The 17,915-nt window shown below is 46.2% G+C and overlaps 1 protein-coding gene across 1 annotated transcript in view; it reads right to left on the bottom strand.

Annotated features, from left to right (window-relative positions):
- Window positions 1-1,039: 1,039 nt before the first annotated feature.
- The window catches only part of LAMA5 (laminin subunit alpha 5), a 197,563-nt gene continuing 180,687 nt past the window's right edge, over window positions 1,040-17,915 (bottom strand). Inside the window, exons 68-80 of the mRNA XM_079980179.1 lie at window positions 16,822-16,954; window positions 15,806-15,946; window positions 15,196-15,326; window positions 14,895-15,062; window positions 12,733-12,865; window positions 11,287-11,426; window positions 10,554-10,743; window positions 8,436-8,588; window positions 6,002-6,161; window positions 5,717-5,847; window positions 4,600-4,690; window positions 3,487-3,606; window positions 1,040-2,550 (exon numbers count right to left, since the gene is read on the bottom strand). Coding sequence (XP_079836305.1) covers window positions 2,402-2,550; window positions 3,487-3,606; window positions 4,600-4,690; window positions 5,717-5,847; window positions 6,002-6,161; window positions 8,436-8,588; window positions 10,554-10,743; window positions 11,287-11,426; window positions 12,733-12,865; window positions 14,895-15,062; window positions 15,196-15,326; window positions 15,806-15,946; window positions 16,822-16,954 — 1,840 coding nt within the window. The 3' untranslated portion in view covers window positions 1,040-2,401. The remainder of the gene's footprint in view (window positions 2,551-3,486; window positions 3,607-4,599; window positions 4,691-5,716; window positions 5,848-6,001; window positions 6,162-8,435; window positions 8,589-10,553; window positions 10,744-11,286; window positions 11,427-12,732; window positions 12,866-14,894; window positions 15,063-15,195; window positions 15,327-15,805; window positions 15,947-16,821; window positions 16,955-17,915) is intronic.

The raw sequence follows: 17,915 nt of genomic DNA, 5'->3' as shown, positions 1-17,915 counted from the left end.
AATATAAAGTGATTGTGGGTTTATTGGCAGCTATCGAGGCCCAGGCAGAGTATCTTAACAAATTCAGCACTACTCCATATTGTTTGTATGAATTATAGATCATAAAATTTTATTTGAATTAAAAGTATGTACCAGTGATTTACAGAGATTATCCCTTAAAAGTACAGCTTAAAAACAGATACTTACAGTGGTTGAAAGTGAAACCAATAATTGTTAAAACCCATTTTACAATATGTACCCCAGCATTAAAACAGCCAATATACTGATAAGTTATAAAGTCCTTTTCAAAGCAGTATCTTGACCCATGTGATGAACGATGTATATACACACAAAAATATATAAGGCAATCTCTAAGTGCACCATAAACTTTTGGGGGGGCAGTTATTGTGAAGTTAATGCGCCAGGGGAGTTGGGAAACACTGGGTGGTATTCAATACCAGTCCTATTCAAGAGTAAACCTGTTGATGTTAATGGACATGGGCTTCTTAACTTCAATGGGCCTACTCTCGAGTAAAGAATAACTGACTTAAACCCATGCAAGAACTGAATTTTGAGCACAGTGGTACAAGAGTCAGCTGGCAGCTTAGTCCTCTGCTGCCTTCTTGCCCCGGGGCAATTACCGTATTTTTCGCCCCATAGGACGCACCAGCCCATAGGATGCACCAAGTTTTTTTGGGGGAAAATAAAGAAAAAAAAAATTATTTCCCCCCCCCAGGCACTTGTGGGGCCAGCAGCGGGGAGAAGCGCTCTTCTCCCCGCCGCCCGCCTGCAGATCAGGTCTGGGGACAGCAGGAGGATGCGCTGCGCCTCCCCGCTGTCCCCGGAGCTTGCGGGGCAGGCAGCGGGGAGAAGCGCTCTTCTCCCCGCTGTCAGCCTCCAAACCACATTGGGAGACAGCGGGGTGGCAGCGTTCCGCCTCCCCGCTGTCCCCCGACCTTGTGGGACTGGCGCTGCGGCTCTCCTGAAGCCTGGAGAGCAAGAGGGTTTGGTGCGCACCGACCCCTCTTGCTCTCTAGGCTTCAGCGAAAGCCTGCATTCGCCCCATAGGACGCACACGCATTTCCCCCTCATTTTTGGAGGGGAAAAAGTGCGTCCTATAGGGCGAAAAATACGGTAATAAGCAGACAGTTTACTAGGGACATATTAAACTTCCTATCTCACGTGGAAATAGGGCTGTATTGCTTGCACAATCAACCTGACAAGATGGTATATAACATGGTTGGAGAGGCAACATGGGCACATTTGCCGTATTTTTTGTTCCATAAGATGCACTTTTTTCCTCCTAAAAAGTAAGGGGAAATGTCTGTGCATCTTATGGATCAAATATGTAGTCCCTGGAGCTGAATTGCCCAGGGGCGAAAAGCAGATTGTGCTCTTTTTTTTTCCAGAAAGAGGAAGGGGGTGTTGAAATGAAGCCGCTGAGCAGCTGATCGGCAAGCGATCAGGAGGGAAATAAGGGACGCTAGCAATAAAGGAGGCTGCCTGGGATGGGGGAGGTAAAAGCACATGGATCCTCAGGATTTTTGCATTGGGTCACCCCAAATTCACCATCAGATCACATAGCATGTCTATGGCCACAGCATGAACCACAAAAATCATACATCCACTGTTTTGTTCAGAATATTTTTTTTCTTCTTGTTTTCCTTCTCTAAAAACAAGGTGTGTCTTATTGAGCGAAAAATACGGTAGTTGAGTCATCCTTTCCTTATACGTTAAAGGTTATCTGCCCAAGTCATAATCAATGGATTTAATTCTACTCATTAACTTAGCACCAAAAACATGAAATACTGTCTTTCTGAAACAACGAGTGCCTGGTTGGTAGAGACTAGACAAGCACAATGCAAAATGGCTTTGAAGACCTGCATCTTGCACAGTTTTTCATTATTTCAGTAAATAAATACTGGCCCCCAACCAAATGGTTCTCATGTTGCCAGCTGCTTGGAAATGATGAAATACAATTTGGATGATGGCAGCAATAAAGTTTTCATATTTAGATGTGCTTAAATAATTTTGATCCTGTCCCTTGAGCTTTTCAGCTGGCTGAAGCAGTTGTTCACAAACTACATTGACAGCTTCATCCTGATTAGAATCTTACCAGGTGTGGGGGGGGAGAGAGGGAAAACCTTATGCTTCAACAGTACTATTATAAATATACCATATGCCCTTGCCCTCTTCAAAAACATTACTGTGGACAATGTGTAAAGGCAGGAAAGCATCAATTACAAATAAAAACGGATGAGCCCTCCTTTCCCTCTCAACACACCTGCTGTTGGTGCTGAACATGGACTGTATCCCCAGGCGGCAAGGAATGCTTTGTGTGCTCAAGCTTGAGGGACTCTGCTGGCTTCCTGAAGGGTCGTGTGGCTTTCTGCAGTACTGACTTAACACGTACAAATAGTTTTTACATAAGTGGGCACTCTGTGAGCCCTACCGCTCCCTGTACAGTCCCAGCTTCTCTTAGGTTAATTTGGTTCCGGTTGATTACCAAGTTCTTCATGCAGCCAATGTAGGAGGGGAGATGAGCCAAAGGGGGGCCAGTGTCTCCGAGTTCTGTAGAAGGAAGAGCAAAATTTTTTTTTTTTACCACAATTCTAGGCAGTCCAGAGGTCAATTAGGCTTCAGTTTCACTTTAAGCTAATTGTGACTAAGGACCATTGGTTAACTTGTCTAATCAGCAGGGAAGTGCACTCCACTAAGTACAAAATAAAAAAATAGAGGAAGCACATACACAGCACAGCAGAACAGATGGTTTTGCTAAAGGTAAAGGTACCCCTGCCCGTACGGGCCAGTCTTGACAGACTCTGGGGTTGTGCGCCCATTTCACTTAAGAGGCCAGGGGCCAGCGCTGTCCGGAGACACTTCCGGGTCACGTGGCCAGCGTGACAAAGCTGCATCTGGCGAGCCAGCGCAGCACACGGAAATGCCGTTTACCTTCCCGCTGGTAAGCGGTCCCTATTTATCTACTTGCACCCGGAGGTGCTTTCAAACTGCTAGGTTGGCAGGCGCTGGGACCGAGCAGCGGGAGCGCACCCCGCCGCAGGGATTCGAACCGCTGACCTTTCGATCGGCAAGCCCTAGGTGCTGAGGCTTTAACCCACAGCGCCACCTGCGTCCCCATGGTTTTGCTAGTGCCACATATAAGAAGAATTTGTGACACAGATTTTCCCTATGACACAGAAAGAGCTTGTTTAAATTTTGCACTGCATAAACTGAGCATCTTCTGGAATGCAAGCATGGCTACTCAACATTGGAACACTCCAAAATGCAAAGTGATTCTGTGACAGGTGCATAATGTTCTTCAGCAGGCAAACAAAAGTGGTGATTCCCTGGGAAGGGTTTGAAATTCATTGTGCGAGGCCAGAGATGGACAATCTCAAGACTGGGGCATAAATGCAAGAAGAACCAGCCGAGCTATGGGGGTATTAAACAAATTAACTGCAATAGTTTGTAAGCAGGATCCTCCCAAATATCCGTGCTTGAGCTCACCTGGCATTCCACCGAGGTAGAAGTTCTCTTTGATGGCAGCAGCATGGGCTTGGTTGGGTCCCACGGTGTAATTTCCCTCTGTGTCCACATCTAACTGAATCACGCTGCTGCTTTTGATTACTTGCAAAGAGAGGGGTAGAACTAAGTCAGAGCTAGACATGCTGAGAAACCTCACCTCCCTCACAATGCATGCAGCAGCCCTTGCTCCCACACAATGGTGGGTTGGTTCAGTGTCTAGCACAACTTGAATGAGGCATGTCAATTTGGACTAGCATATGGGCATGTAACAATTGCGCAAGCAGCCGGAAGGATTGTTCCAGAAGTGTACAGTGGTACCTGGGTTTAAGAACAGCCCTGTTTACGAACGATTCGGTTTACAAACTCCGCAAAACCGGAAGTAGTGTCCCGGTTTGCAAACTTTACCTCGGTCTAAGAAAGGAATCCAAACGGTGGAAGGGCACTGGCGGCGGGAGACCTCATTAGGGGAAACACATCTTGGTTTAAGAACGGTTTCGGTTTAAGAACGGACTTCCGGAACGGATTGAGTTCGTAAACCGAGGTACCACTGTACTTTGTATTCTGCCTAGATGTAGCTGTTGCTAATGATCCACATGAAGTCTAATCAGCATCAAAGAAGGAAATGGGTTGTGTTGGAGGCACATGCATGGATATTTCCATCCTTCTCTCTAGCTGTCTTTCATACCCTTCGACCAACATCCACACCTATTTTATGAAGGGATTTGACTCCGTGATAAAGCACATCCTTTGCATGCAGATGAGACCACTTTTAATCTCTCATGTCTCCAGGCAGAACCGGGAAATATTCCTGCCTGAAACCCTGCAGAGCACCGTCAGTCAGTGCAGACAATACTGAGTTTGCTGGACCAATAATCTGGTTACTTGTTAAGGCAAATTCCTAGGACATGTTTGGTGAGATGCAGCTTCTCTGCTGTAGAATACTGACTTTGGTTTGAGCAGAACAACAGAGAGAGAACTGCTTGGATTTTGAAGAATGCTGCTTGGGTTGTGATGTTCTCAAAGCAATTAATCCTCCCCACCACCACCAAAAAAGAGCACAGCAGGAAAAAATCACACAGCTGGAAGGCAGCTCACCTGCTAGCGTATGCCACTGCCCATCGCAGAGTGAAGGCTGGGTCACCGAGGTGGCAAATTCCCCAGCACCAGTGTTTGCAATCACAGTGACCTAATCCAGAAAGAGAAGATTAAGAGAATTTCCATCAGGATGGGAAGGGGGAAACAGTCCTGAACATACTTCAAACGTGGTTCAGCTGAAGTGGTGACTTTCTCTCTGGGAACACAGATTCCCCAGTGAGAAGACTGGCAAGTGATAATCTGAGCTGATCTGCTCCTGGAAGCACAGCTGGGGGCAAGTACAAGGCTGCATAGGTGCCCTGAATGCATGCCCAAGTGTGCAGCCCAGAACATAGGGATGTATGAGCTGCTGGTTCCTTGAAATCTACTGGATCAGATCAATGAACTGCACTGTTCCACTCGAGACGTTGTCATGTCCTTATAGATGGCAAATGCATTTAGTGGGACGGAACTGAAGCAAATTCATGAGTTTGCAAAACAACAGCCCCAAATTTAACTCACGGAATTCTGCATGTAGAACCAGCTTCCCTCTTGATAACATTTGTAGCAATGCACATGTTCTTTATAAGCAAGAGCTTTTCCCATGCAAAATAGAGAGATACAAAATAGCCTGTGAAACAAACAACCTGGGTTCCTAGAACCAGGATCATGGGCTGTTACGGCTGCATTTTCCCCCAGTTCTGCACATGGAACAACAGGTGCATATTAAGCATATGGACCCCTGCCTTTCTGATTTCACGAAGCAGGTCTTCAGCTTCCTGAGAATTTCAACTTCTGCTTTTCAAGGTTCCTAGCTGTGAGATAGGAAAGCCTGATGTTTGTTTGCAAAAGGCTATGGCTGATCCAGCTGTCTCAATTTCTCCTCAAGGTTTATAGTTCCTGTTGCTTTATCTTTACCAAATCTCCAATGTCTGCTGCCCTAACCCCAACTCCTGGCCAATAAGACATTTACTTTTTGCTTGCTGGCTAACAGTACATTTTTGTGCTCTGTGTGTCTAACAGGATCAGCCAAGCAGGTGTGACTTTTAAAATTTCTCTTCTGGCTCCCTTTAGAGACCATACAAGTTATTAGTTCCAGTGTATACGAAGTGCTTGTCTTGCTGTCTGATCACGTTACCTTTTCCTTGTCTGTATACAGCCTGAGGTAGTTCGTTTGTCTTGTGCCAATGTGAAATACCAAGCCAGACACACTCCGGGGGCGTATTTCCAGCATCAACTCAAAGTCCAGCCCAATAGCTACGGACCTGTCTGGGGGATGAAAAGAAAGAGCTGTCAGAGCAACAGAGACCGCATGGGTCTTTATGCCTTAGGAAAGAAGAGGATGTACTGGCAAAACTAGGAGGAACATGTGGGGGAGTCCAGAAGGGTACAGAAAGCTCAGGAAAGATGATGCATACAGTACCTAGAGCCACGTATCCTCCATCAGCAGAGAAAAAGGTGCCACTTTCCAAAGGACCCTCGTAACAAGGGGTCACACCAAAGAGGCGGGACGGTGAAAACAGAGGCTTCCTGTCTAGTTTCAAGTGCCGGACGCACCCTTTAAAGCTGGTAGCAGAAGCATCCTGAAGAAGGAAAAATATCTTTTGAAGAAAATGCCAGCATCCAAACACATGAATACTTAGCATACCGGGCAATGGCCGCCCAAAAGGCAGGCTTTCATTCTTAGTGCTCAGCGACTTTGTATTCCCAACAAGACTGAATATACAGTGGTACCTTGGGTTAAGTACTTAATTCGTTCTGGAGGTCCATACTTAACCTGAAACTGTTCTTAACCTGAAGCACCACTTTAGCTAATGGGGCCTCCCGCTGATGCTGCGTCGCCGGAGCATAATTTCTGTTCTCATCCTGAAGCAAAGTTCTTAACCTGAAGCACTATTTCTGGGTTAGCGGTGTCTGTAACCTGGAGCGTATGTAACCCGAGGTACCACTGTATATATTTTTGTTATGGAGAAGATGGGGAGCCTCAGACCTGGGGGCTGAATGTGGCCCTCCAGACTGTTATATCGGGCCCTTGGGTCTCTTCCTAGGCTACACCTCCTCACTGGCCCCGCCCTAGGCCATCCTTGGGTGTTTTCTCCTGCCTGGATTGTGTCTCAGAATTGTGATAATGCTTCTTGGTTTACTGGACAGAGGATGGAAAGGGGTGGGTGTGTTTATGTTGGAAGTTCTGCCTTTTGTGGGTGGAAGGATGCCACCTCTACAAAAATACAGAGCCACATCCACTTCTTTGCCCACTTTTGCTTCTGGCATTGCCTTTAAAGGGCATGCAGCCCCTAGAAGGTTTGCTACCAGGAGATCCAGCCCTTGCTCAGAAAAAGGCCCCTCTTGTAGATGCTGACGGCTTTTAGTCACTGGTGCAAGATGTAACCCTGGAACTCCTCTGCATGTTTACGTAACTGTTACCGGTGGCACCAAAGGACCAGTTTGCAGACACAACAAACTGGAAGGGGGGAGGGGAGGGACAGTGGGCATGTGTCCTCCCACTTACACCCACCTTTGTGATTCAGGGAATAGTCTGAATTCTCACAGCCTTGCTACCCTCCTGATTTAGCAGGAAGGACTGAGGACTGAGCATACCACCTTATGACCTGTATTATGGGTGGTACATACCTTGGCCCACTGCCCCATCACCTGTACGGGATTTTTCAGTTTGCCTATAGTGTCAGCTGGCTCTTAGGCAGCGTGTGGGCAGGGGACGAACTGCTCCCTGGGTCCTCACAAGGGCCCCCAGACACGCAGCTCTCGTTTACTGAAAGGTTCTGATCTATAGTGTGGTGGCAGAAACAAAGGTGTCCCTCCTGACCAATGGCACCAAGGCTGCCTTGCAGCACTTTCAGCGGGGACCAGCGTATGTGATGCCTCTCTCTCCTAACATCCCAGGGAATTTGTTTTGTAAAATGTGTCCTTGGAGGGTGTGTTTTCAGAATATATCCTCCAGACCCATCCTCACTGGTATGTACCACACATAATACTATCTACAAATACAGTGGTACCTCTAGTTATGAACTTAATTCATTCCAGAGGTCCGTTCTTAACCTGAAACTGTTCTTAACTAGAGGCATGCTTTCGCTAATGGGGCCTCTTGCTGCTGCTGCCGGCACACGATTTCCGTTCTGATCCTGGAGCAAAGTTCTCAACTCGAGGTAACTCTTCTAGGTTAGTGGAGTTTGTAATAATAATAATAATAATAATTTATTATTTGTACCCCGCCCATCTGGCTGGGTTTCCCCAGCCACTCTGGGCGGCTTCCACAAAGACAAAAAATACACTAAGATGTCACACATTAAAAACTTCCCTGAACAGGGCTGCCTTAAGATGTCTTCTGAATGTCAGGTAGTTGTTTATCTCTTTGACATCTGATGGGAGGGCTTTCCACAGGGCGGGCGCCACTGCCAAGAAGGCCCTCTGCCTGGTTCCCTGTAGCTTTGCTTCTCGCAGTGAGGGAACCGCCAGAAGGCCCTCGGCGCTGGACCTCAGCGTCCGGGCAGAATGATGGGGGTGGAGACGCTCCTTCAGGTATACTGGGCCGAGGCCGTTTAGGGCTTTAAAGGTCAACACCAACACTTTGAATTGTGCTCAGAAACGTACTGGGAGCCAATGTAGGTCTTTCAAGACCAGTGTTATGTGTTATGTAACCTGAAGTGTTTGTAACTCAAGATTCCACTGTACTTTCTACAAATCCTCCAGGTGTTGAATGGGGAAAGGATCAAGGTCAGAGGCAGAGTATGTGCTTTGCATGTAGACAATCTGTCCCCAAGATGCTGGAGAGCTGTTTCCAGGATAGACAATAAATGGGCAAACAGTTGGACGTTCTATGACGTTCATGGGATCCTTACTGGTATATGCGCCTTGGCTTTCTCCACAGGGGCCCCTCCAACGTAAAAAGGACCAGGGATCCAGAAGTCTCCAGCAACAGGCAGGGACTTCTCCTGGGCTCTCAATCCATTGATGATGAGCTGGACTCTGCTTCTGTCTCTGCTGTAGAAGACCTGAAAATTGCAAGAGGCGCACATCAGAGCTGCTTGGTTCTTGGCATTTTTACCAGTCTATGACACTCAAGAGCTTGTTTACTTTAATGCTGGGGTGGGGGGTTAAACCTGTGGCCCCTCAAGTGCAGATGGACTGCAACCAACCTTCATCTCTGACCATTGGCCATGCTGGTTGGGGCTGACGTGAGTTGGAATCGGGACAAAATCTGAAAGGCCATCTTTGATTTAACGTGATACAATCTTGGCAAGGTCACCTTGGGTATCTGCACTAAGCATGTGCAGTCCTACAATAAACCTTTTACTGTAATCCCCTTTTTTACAGAGGGGAAATGGAGGCCAAGAAGCAACGAGTTTCCCCCAGGTTCATCTGCAAGTCCCAAGCACAGGGAAAAATAAATATGGATTGTCTAAGGTCTGAGTCCATTCAGCACTTCATTCAACTGGGGCTACACTGATTTATATTTACTAGCAAGCTTTTATTGAAACAAAATAAAAAAAAAAATCCTTCCAGTAGCACCTTAGAGACCAACTAAGTTTGTTCTTGGTATGAGCTTTTGTGTGCATGCACACTTCTTCAGATACCACAAAAGCTCATACCAAGAACAAACTTAGTTGGTCTCCAAGGTGCTACTGGAAAGATTTTTTTTATTTTGTTTCAACTACGGCAGACCGACACGGCTACCTGCCTGTAATTAAGCTTTTATTGCTATAGTTTTTCAGAGATGGCCTTTGGCTGTCTTCTTGTATTTCCTCTTCCAGCTTTACATCTACTCTTTCACCTGGCTCAAATAAGGCTTCTTGAGATTTCTATTCTACAGTCAGATAAGGCTCATTCCACAGGCAGTTGGCACTATTCACTCAGCTGCAGCCAGTTTTGACACTCTTATGAATGCAGCTGTTGGCATAGTTGTAGCCTAAGTATGTGGGTTTCTCCCCCTCCCCCACCATTCATGTATTTTTAGATTTCCACCAGGGAAAGAATCTCATTTGCAAAGTGGCCCTAGATTGGCAACCATTGTTTCCCCAGACAAAGGACTGTGCATTTTTGACTCATTATATTTGTGGAAATGTCAATTTGTGGAAATTCACAAAGTTCCATTGGGACAGTTTTTCTGGAATGAGTATATTAGGAATGAAACCAATCTAAACAAGTAAGGGTCTTGTTTTACTCAGAGGTTCCCTATTGAAATTCATTGGCTGTGTTCTTTAATTTCAATGGGTCTACTCTGAGTAGGACTGGCATCAAATGCCACCCTTAAGTCACTAACTTTTACATTCCATGTTTCTAAAAGCCTTATTCAAATGTTCATGAAGGGAGTAAATGCACTCCGAGGGGTGTGCTGAATCCATCAGACTGTCTACCCAATGCATGCATACAATACATAAAGGTAAAGGTAAAGGAACCCCTTCAGTTAAGCCCAGTTGCGAATGACTATGGGGTTGCGGTGCTCACCTTGCTTTACAGGCCGAGGGAGTTGGCTTTTGTCTGCTTCCGCAGACAGTTTTTCCGGGTCATGTGGCCAGCATGACTAAGCCACTTCTGGCGATGCTAGAGCTGCGCATTTACCTTCCCACCAGAGCGGCACCTAGTTATCTACTTGCACTGCATGCTTTCGAACTGCTAGGTTGGCAGGAGCTGGGACCGAACAATGGGAGCTCACCCCGTCATGGGGCCTCGAACCGCCAACCTTCCGAACAGCAAGTCCAAGCAGCACAGTGGTTTAAACCACAGCACCACCCGCATCCCTCATGCAATACATAATGCCTCCTTGTTTTATGCTCTTTATGGTGAAATGATCCCTACCAAATTATCTGACTGATGCTTAGTCCAATGAAAAAGTAGGCAACTGTGGGATAGGATAGCAAGGATAATCTGGTGTACTTTCATACATGTGGAAACACATTCAAAATGGCAGCCCCTGGCCCAGGCAAGGCAGTGTCCCCATCCCAGTCTCCCCTCCTTACTGTGTGCCACCTTCCATCATGGTACTTTTCTTTGCTCCTGACTCTCAGTTTCCTTCCGCTGATATCAGCCAAGAGCACAAAGCGGCCGCTGGAGACAAAGAGGGAGAAGAAGGAGCCCAGAGATTCATTGGCCATGTAAAAGAGGAGGCCGTTGGATGAGTTCAGTCTGACCTCCATGGAGAAGTGAAACCTGCAGAAAAAGAAGGGTTGGATGCCATTAATGAGCACATTCTGCCCACAGCTGCTGCCTCGCCTTCTCAACTCCTATTTCAGGATGTGTTCTCTTGGGATCCATACGGTTTCTTTATGACACTCTGGAGAAGGAGGCAACTGTTAAGAACACCTGCCTTCAGTAGGCTCCAGGTCATTCCAATGATTTCTTAACAAGAAAAGGGGATTTGTTGCCATCTTGGCTGCAGTCTTTGCAAAGTGTTAATAGCTTTTCAGGTTGTAAGATCACTTACAACCAGAAATGCACCCACACCCACATCCACCCACCCACCCACCCACAGAGGAGTTTTCTCATGTTTTAGTACCTCACAGAACCCACTGCAGCCCAACACAAAAGTGGTTTTGAGTCAGGGGACCCTAATCTAGAGTCCCTGTGATGACAGGATCCGTAAAGCCAGACACATTTCTCAGGTTTTTCAGTTTTCTATTTTTATGTTGGAAAGTAGGATAGCACTTCTTAAATAAGAAGGGAACAGAAAAACTACTTGCTTCCCCCCCTTACTTTTGGTGGAATGTTGCTGGAATGTCGTCAAATTCCATGCGGCTCCCTGGGGACGCACCAAACTGGAAAGCATTCTTAAAGGCTTGGGGGTGTTTGGGTAACCGGCAGCTCATATCTCTCAGCATTGTCTTGCTTGGCACCTGCAGGGAAATGATTCAGAATTCATTCTCCATAAAGAAAACATGCGGCATGTGGCTTGCTCCTTAAGACTCTCACCTGGCTTCAAAACTCAAGGAGAAAATGAATCCTAATCTTACAAGTAGCAGGTGACATGAATGGCTACAATTCACAATACTGCCCCTGCCCCCAAATGGGTGGCACTGCAGAGGAGACAAAGTTACATGCAGGGCTTTTTTTTTCAGCTGGAACTCGCCGGAACTCAGTTTCGGCACCTCTCAGGTAAGCACCATTGCCATTATAAGAGAAGAAGGGAGGTGGTCATGGTGAATTCTGGCACCTCTTTTTCTAGAAAAATACCTCACTTAGTGCATTCAAAAGGATGCATACAGGCATAAGGTGTTTGAGGAAAGCAGCGGTAGAGGTAAGCTAAAGGTACCCCTGACCATTAGGTTCAGTTGTGACCGACTCTGGGGTTGCGGCGCTCATCTCGCTTTATTGACCGAGGGAGCCGGCGTACAGCTTCCAGGTCATGTGGCCAGCATGACTAAGCCGCTTCTGGTGAATCAGAACAGTGCACAGAAACGCTGTTTACCTCCCCACTGGAGCGGTACCTATTTATCTACTTGCACTTTGATGTGCTTTCGAACTGCTAGGTTGGCAGGAGCAGGGACCGAGCAACAGGAGCTCACCCCGTTGCGGGGATTCGAACCGCCGACCTTCCGATCGGCAAGTCCTAGGCTCTGTGGTTTAACCCACAGCGCCACCCGCATCCCAGTGATAGAGTTAGCACATGCAATTATGCCCACACGTGAACTTTTTAATGCATTGGGGGGTGCTTATGCTGTAAGCTGTTTCTGAAATTCTTGTAGGTACAAACCTACTAAGTTTGTAGATGTTTCACTAAGTTTGGTGCTGCACTCTTGAATGCCTCACCCTGAGCCAAACCTTGATTGAGGGTTGTCCAGGGGCTCTCATGTGTGAACACAGTGCATGCTTGCCAGAGAGGGGAGGGCAGCTCGAAAGAAGCCATCTTCCCAAGCAGCACATTCTCGTATTGACTTCTTCTGTGGGTGGAACGGATGCGCTTTTGTGAAACCAAAATAAGGGAAATCCATACACAGGAGCCATTGCTTGGGCAATGGGCCTAACAGGCAGTGGGGAAGAGCTGCTCTGAACATTTCCCTGGGTGCTTCTGACTATTTCAGAACAAAATGAAGCACAGGCTGCAGGCTGGACCTCTTGTTCCTGTCCCTGTAGTTAACGGCTACTGCATCTGTTGATAAAGCCAAAAGGAGCAGAAAGGGCAGCTGCAACAATTTCCATCACCTTTGGTTTCCACTTGCCCTTCTTCTCTGATGCCCTCATCTGCTGCGGCTGCCGATCCCTGGGGCAGTTCATGGTCACGTTGACGTTCTTGGTGCTCTGCTGCAGGTCCACGACCATCTGCGGGTCTGATTTCCTATTGCAGAAAGGGAAAGGAGCTCAGCAGCTGTTTAGCCAGGACCACAGCCAGATGGCAAGAAGCTGGCAGAGAGGCCTTTCTGACTATATTAGCCCATCCTGGAAGCAAAGCAACTCTCAGATCCTTGTTGATTAATTGTCCTTGTCATGTATGGACAACAACCAAATCCCACTTATTTCATTAACCCGCAATATTGTATTTGCCTGCAGCTGATCTTCAAGAAGGACACTGTAGACTGCGCCTGCTCTGTTCCTGCCTGGCATCATCTTAGGTCTGCATCTTCGTTCTCATTCCTGAACCCCAAATGTTATATTTAATTTTACTTTTGACAACAGCAACACAACCTGTTTAGAGGATCCAGGATCTGTGTATTTGCACAGTTAGGCCACATGAGGGAGAACAAGGCTCATGTCTTGGAGCAAGGAGTTTTACCCCATCAGAGCTGTGTGTGTGTGTGTGTGTGTGTGTGTGTGTGTTGCACTGCTGCCAATTCCCACATGATGAAGTGCAGCAATTCCTAAGCAGGTGCATGCTACAGTATGGAACCTTCAATGCAGATGAATGGTGAAATCAGCAGGCAACACCCAAGTTACAGACGTGGCATCAGTCCTAATCTGAAGAATTGTAACCAAGAATACCCAACTTGCCATGGCTATTTAGTCCAAACAACTATCAATATTGTTGCTTTAAAAGAAGGTTATGCTTTATTTCAGCTTCCAGCTGAAATTCAAAGCCATCAAGATGTGTGTATTCAAAATGGAATGATTGCAGTGAAAACTGATTATAGAGTCAGTAGTGTAACACAGAGGTGCACTTTAGGATGCCTGGATAGCACCGCTGGACAAATCCTCAGACTAGCCAGCTATGGTTGGATGCTACTGGTGGCACTGCAAAGTGAACAAGAGGGCAGGCATTTGCCGTTAATGAAGTTAATTAAGTTCTGCAGTGCGGCTGAACTCCCTGACTCCTTTGGCGTTCTTCCACAGGTTGGTGTGCAACAGGGGAATCTTAGATAAGTACACAGAGGAAGCAAACTTTGGCTTACGCTTGATATAAACTTGCTATGCTCATTAACAGCAGACACACTTATCCCTCAGGGTCTGAGGTAGAATAAATAATATATTTTTTTAATTGTCCAGTAGCACCTTAGAGACCAACTAAGTTGATCTCTAAGGTGCTACTGGACATTTCATTTTTTATTTATTTTGACTGCATCAGACCAACACGGCTACCTACCTGGATCTGAGAGGGGAAAGAGTTCTAGAGGTGTGCTGATGCACAGCTAGGCACCTCATCTATTTGCCAGCTGCCAACAAGAACATGCATTTGGTCATTCATTAGCCCTGGGGAGGCAAAAGCCCCCTTTCCAACTGGCACTGTCCCACTGGTAACCTAATAAACAGCTGTTTGCTCTTCTAAGAACAGCTTCCTGCACCTCGGTTTTGAACAGAACCTCATTGGCACTTGAGCCCAAATATAATGTGGACTTTGGATACCCTGTCCTGATTGGCTCATGGCCGTCACCTTTGCTCCCTACGAACTTGCATTGTCGCATCTTCTGGTTGCTTAATCTTTTGCCTTTACGTAGCCTCAGACTCAATCTATTGCTTTTGCCCAAAGTAACCCTCCCCAGCCCACTTAGGTATCAGAGAATTTTAATTGTTTCCAAGAGACCACATTATTCATTCTTTGCAGGCAGTTTCTTCACTCAGACTGCTCTTTTCAATCTTCACAGGGCTTTAATGAGGGTAGATTAATTAGTTCCTGGCCATGCCTCTCTCACCTTGTTCCCTAGCCTCTTTCCCACGTTTGCTGTTTCCTTCAGGTTATCCAGAAGCCTCGAAAGAATGCAAACCCACATTTTCTCCCTTGATGGCCGTGGGTGCCTTGCCACCGTGCTTCCTGCCCAACCCTTTATTGCAAGATGTCAGTGCAGCCGGTGGAGCCCCACTTTCCACACCATGACTGCTAATCACTCCTCCTGAGGAACCACTCCTCCTGGGTATGAGAGGAACACAAGACTCACCTCCTGACAAAGACGTTCCCAATGCACCCTGTGAGGTTGCTGATTTCGCCAGCTTCAGGCATGCCTCCTAGCTGAAAGACAGCCAACTCATCTTGCCGCTTCTGCCTCCTGTGGCGATCAGACCCTGGTTGGGTTCCCTGAAGCTGATCGTCAACATAAAGCCGGACTCTGGAATGGAAACACATTTTGTTTCAAGGAGACATGATTCGTTTGTGCCAGTCCCTCCTCCCCTGTGCTAGGGAAGGGGTGTGTGTGCAGTGAACCAACATGCAGAAGAAAAGGGTGGCTCTGAAAGGTATACCCTGCGGAGTCACTGTAGATAGCGACATAGTGGCTTGTGTCATCTGCATATGCGTTCTTGGTGGTGAGCTCTGTAGAGAGGACGCTAACGGCCACTCTGCCATTCTGCAAGGAAACCTGGCAGGTACCCTCCTAGAAAGACAAAGAGGAGAATAATGTGTGTGTGTGTCACAGACCTTCAGCAAGCTCAGAGCAATTTCACCATATCAAGGGTGAAATGAGGTTCCAGGTGCAGTAATGTGTCTTTCTGTTCCAGAGCATACAGAACACAAAGGCACCCAAATTAACACTTTTCTCACAACAGACAAAGCCTGAAGAAGATCCAGCCAGAGCTTTGAGCAACTGAGTAGGAAATAGAAAACATTCCTCCCTTGGGAATACAGGTGGCAGTCAAGCTTTCAGAGGTCACCCGTTGTTCCAAGAAGACACAAATCGTGGAGCATCTAACAAAGGGAAAGAATAGGGCGTGTATCTTCCACGACACTTAAATGTTCTCTTAACATTGGTTCTCAGTGGGAGGGAGGAAGTGCTAGGAACGATTCGTGCCCATCAGCCACTTAGGAGAGTTGATGGGTGCTATAGTGGGACATCAGCCAAGAGGAAGGGCATACCTCTGTCGCATGGTGGAACATCAAGCCACGGCTTTGGGTGGTGCGGAAGCTGAAACCAGTGTAGAAATCTTGCAAAGAGGGCACATCCTGCAGCGACATCGTCAAGAAGCCGTGGCCATGAAGTTTAACTGAGCGAGCCACCTGCAAAGGGGACAGAGTGATTGCAATACCGATAGAACCCATGCAGCAATGAGACTTGCCCCTGAGTAGACACATATATGGGGAAGTCCCTTCCAATGTACCTGACAGAAGCATTCTTCCATTCTCAGCCCTGCTTTTGAGCTTCCCAGGGACATAGGGCTGAGCACGGCTGAATGTCTGATTTATTTTCATGTCTGAATTGCTTCCCACCCCAAAATGATAAGCAATAAAAAAAACACATATGTAAAAACAATACTGAATCTCAGGCAGGTGTGAACCTCCACTTAAAATGGTGCGATTCTTTTTTTTAAAAAAATAATATTTATTAAAGTTTTAAATGTTACAAAAGGAAAAAGAGATAATTCCAAGTTAAACAAAAACTTAACAACACATCACAATAAAAAAGAGGCGAATAGGAAAAAATATATATAAAAACTAGAAAAACAGAGAAATAGAAACAATTAAAAAACACAACGAACCTTCCCATAACTTATCTTTCATTTACTTGTTTCCTTGACCTCCTCGTACCTCCCTTTTTTTGTATTCTAGTTTGGTTAGCTATTTCAGCAAATCCTTTCCAAATTTCCCAATTTTTATCCTATAATTTATCTTAATATAATGTAACTTTACCTTTCCTCCTTTCATCCATTAACAATCTATTTTTACTTAATCCTTTATAATATTTCCGCTAAAGCCACATAACTTCATTCCAGCCTCCTTCTAACATTCCTTAATTTTACAATGTTTCTGTAAATAAACTTTAAATTTCTTCCAATCTTCTTCCACCGACTCTTCTCCCTGGACTCGGATTCTGCCAGTAATGGTGCGATTCTTTTGGTCTAGCACAGCAAACAGGCCGAACACGTCCTACTCACCAGGAGGTCTGAGGTACAGCCGTAACTCACTCCCGTGGTGTTCATACGTTTTAAGTCAACGTATTTTCCAAGAGCCTTCAATCCTTTCATGCAGCCACGGATGGATCCGCCTTTGGGGAATATTTTCTTCAGGCTGAAAAAAAAGTCATACTGAAAAAGTGGGGTGGGGAGGGAAGTGGTTTTGTCTCTCCACGAGCTTGTATGGGATTCCATACCAAATGTCTGATGGCAGAGAGAGTTGAAGGAGGCGGAGGATGCATAAAGAAAGCTGCTGAACCCGAGAATTGCAAGCAACCAAGTCCGACTTAGAACAGACCCACTGAAATCGATGGACCCAATTTAGTTCTGTCCCTCAGTTTCAATGTGTCTACTGTGAACACGGCAAGCACAACCCAAGCTCCTCTTTACCCAAATCTCACAGCTGCAATAACAGACCTGGAGAAAACTGCAAAATCAGATGCTGAACCCCAAAACAGGGTCTGTGGTTTTTGGGTTTTTGTAAGCTGATGTAAAACCGTATCCCTGCCTCCCATAAGCACTTTGCAAAACCAAACAGCCTATTTTAATTTTGTTTTTACGTTGTATTCATTCAACTTGTTTTTATTATTGCTTGTTAGCCGCCCTGAGCCTGGCCTTGGCTGGGGAGGGCGGGGTATAAATAAAAATTATTATTATTATTATTATTATTATTATTATTATTATTATGAGGGATTGTAAAACGTGGTCTGACCCAGAGGCCTCTGCAATGCTGTACACGAAGACATCATTTCTGATCAGGGCTATCAGGTTGTTTTTTTGGGGGGGGGGCGGGGGAAGAAACACCCACAATTCAGCATCAGTACATTTGTGCTGAGCATGAAAGTGTGGTCCTCATAAGGAAACACGATGACAAATACAGAAGAGAGGAAACGTAAGCCTACCCCGGGTGCTGAATAACAACAACAACAACAACAACAATTTATTAAGTATACCCTGCCCATCTGGCCAACAACAACAACAACAACAATTTATTAAGTATACCCTGCCCATCTGGCCGGGCCTCCCCAGCCACTCTGGGTGGCTTCCAACAGAATATTAAAATACGATAGTCTATT

This window comes from Podarcis cretensis (assembly GCF_951804945.1).
Source record: "Podarcis cretensis genome assembly, chromosome: 6".
Taxonomy (NCBI): Eukaryota; Metazoa; Chordata; class Lepidosauria; order Squamata; family Lacertidae; genus Podarcis; species Podarcis cretensis.
This window is presented reverse-complemented; position numbering and strand designations above follow the sequence as displayed.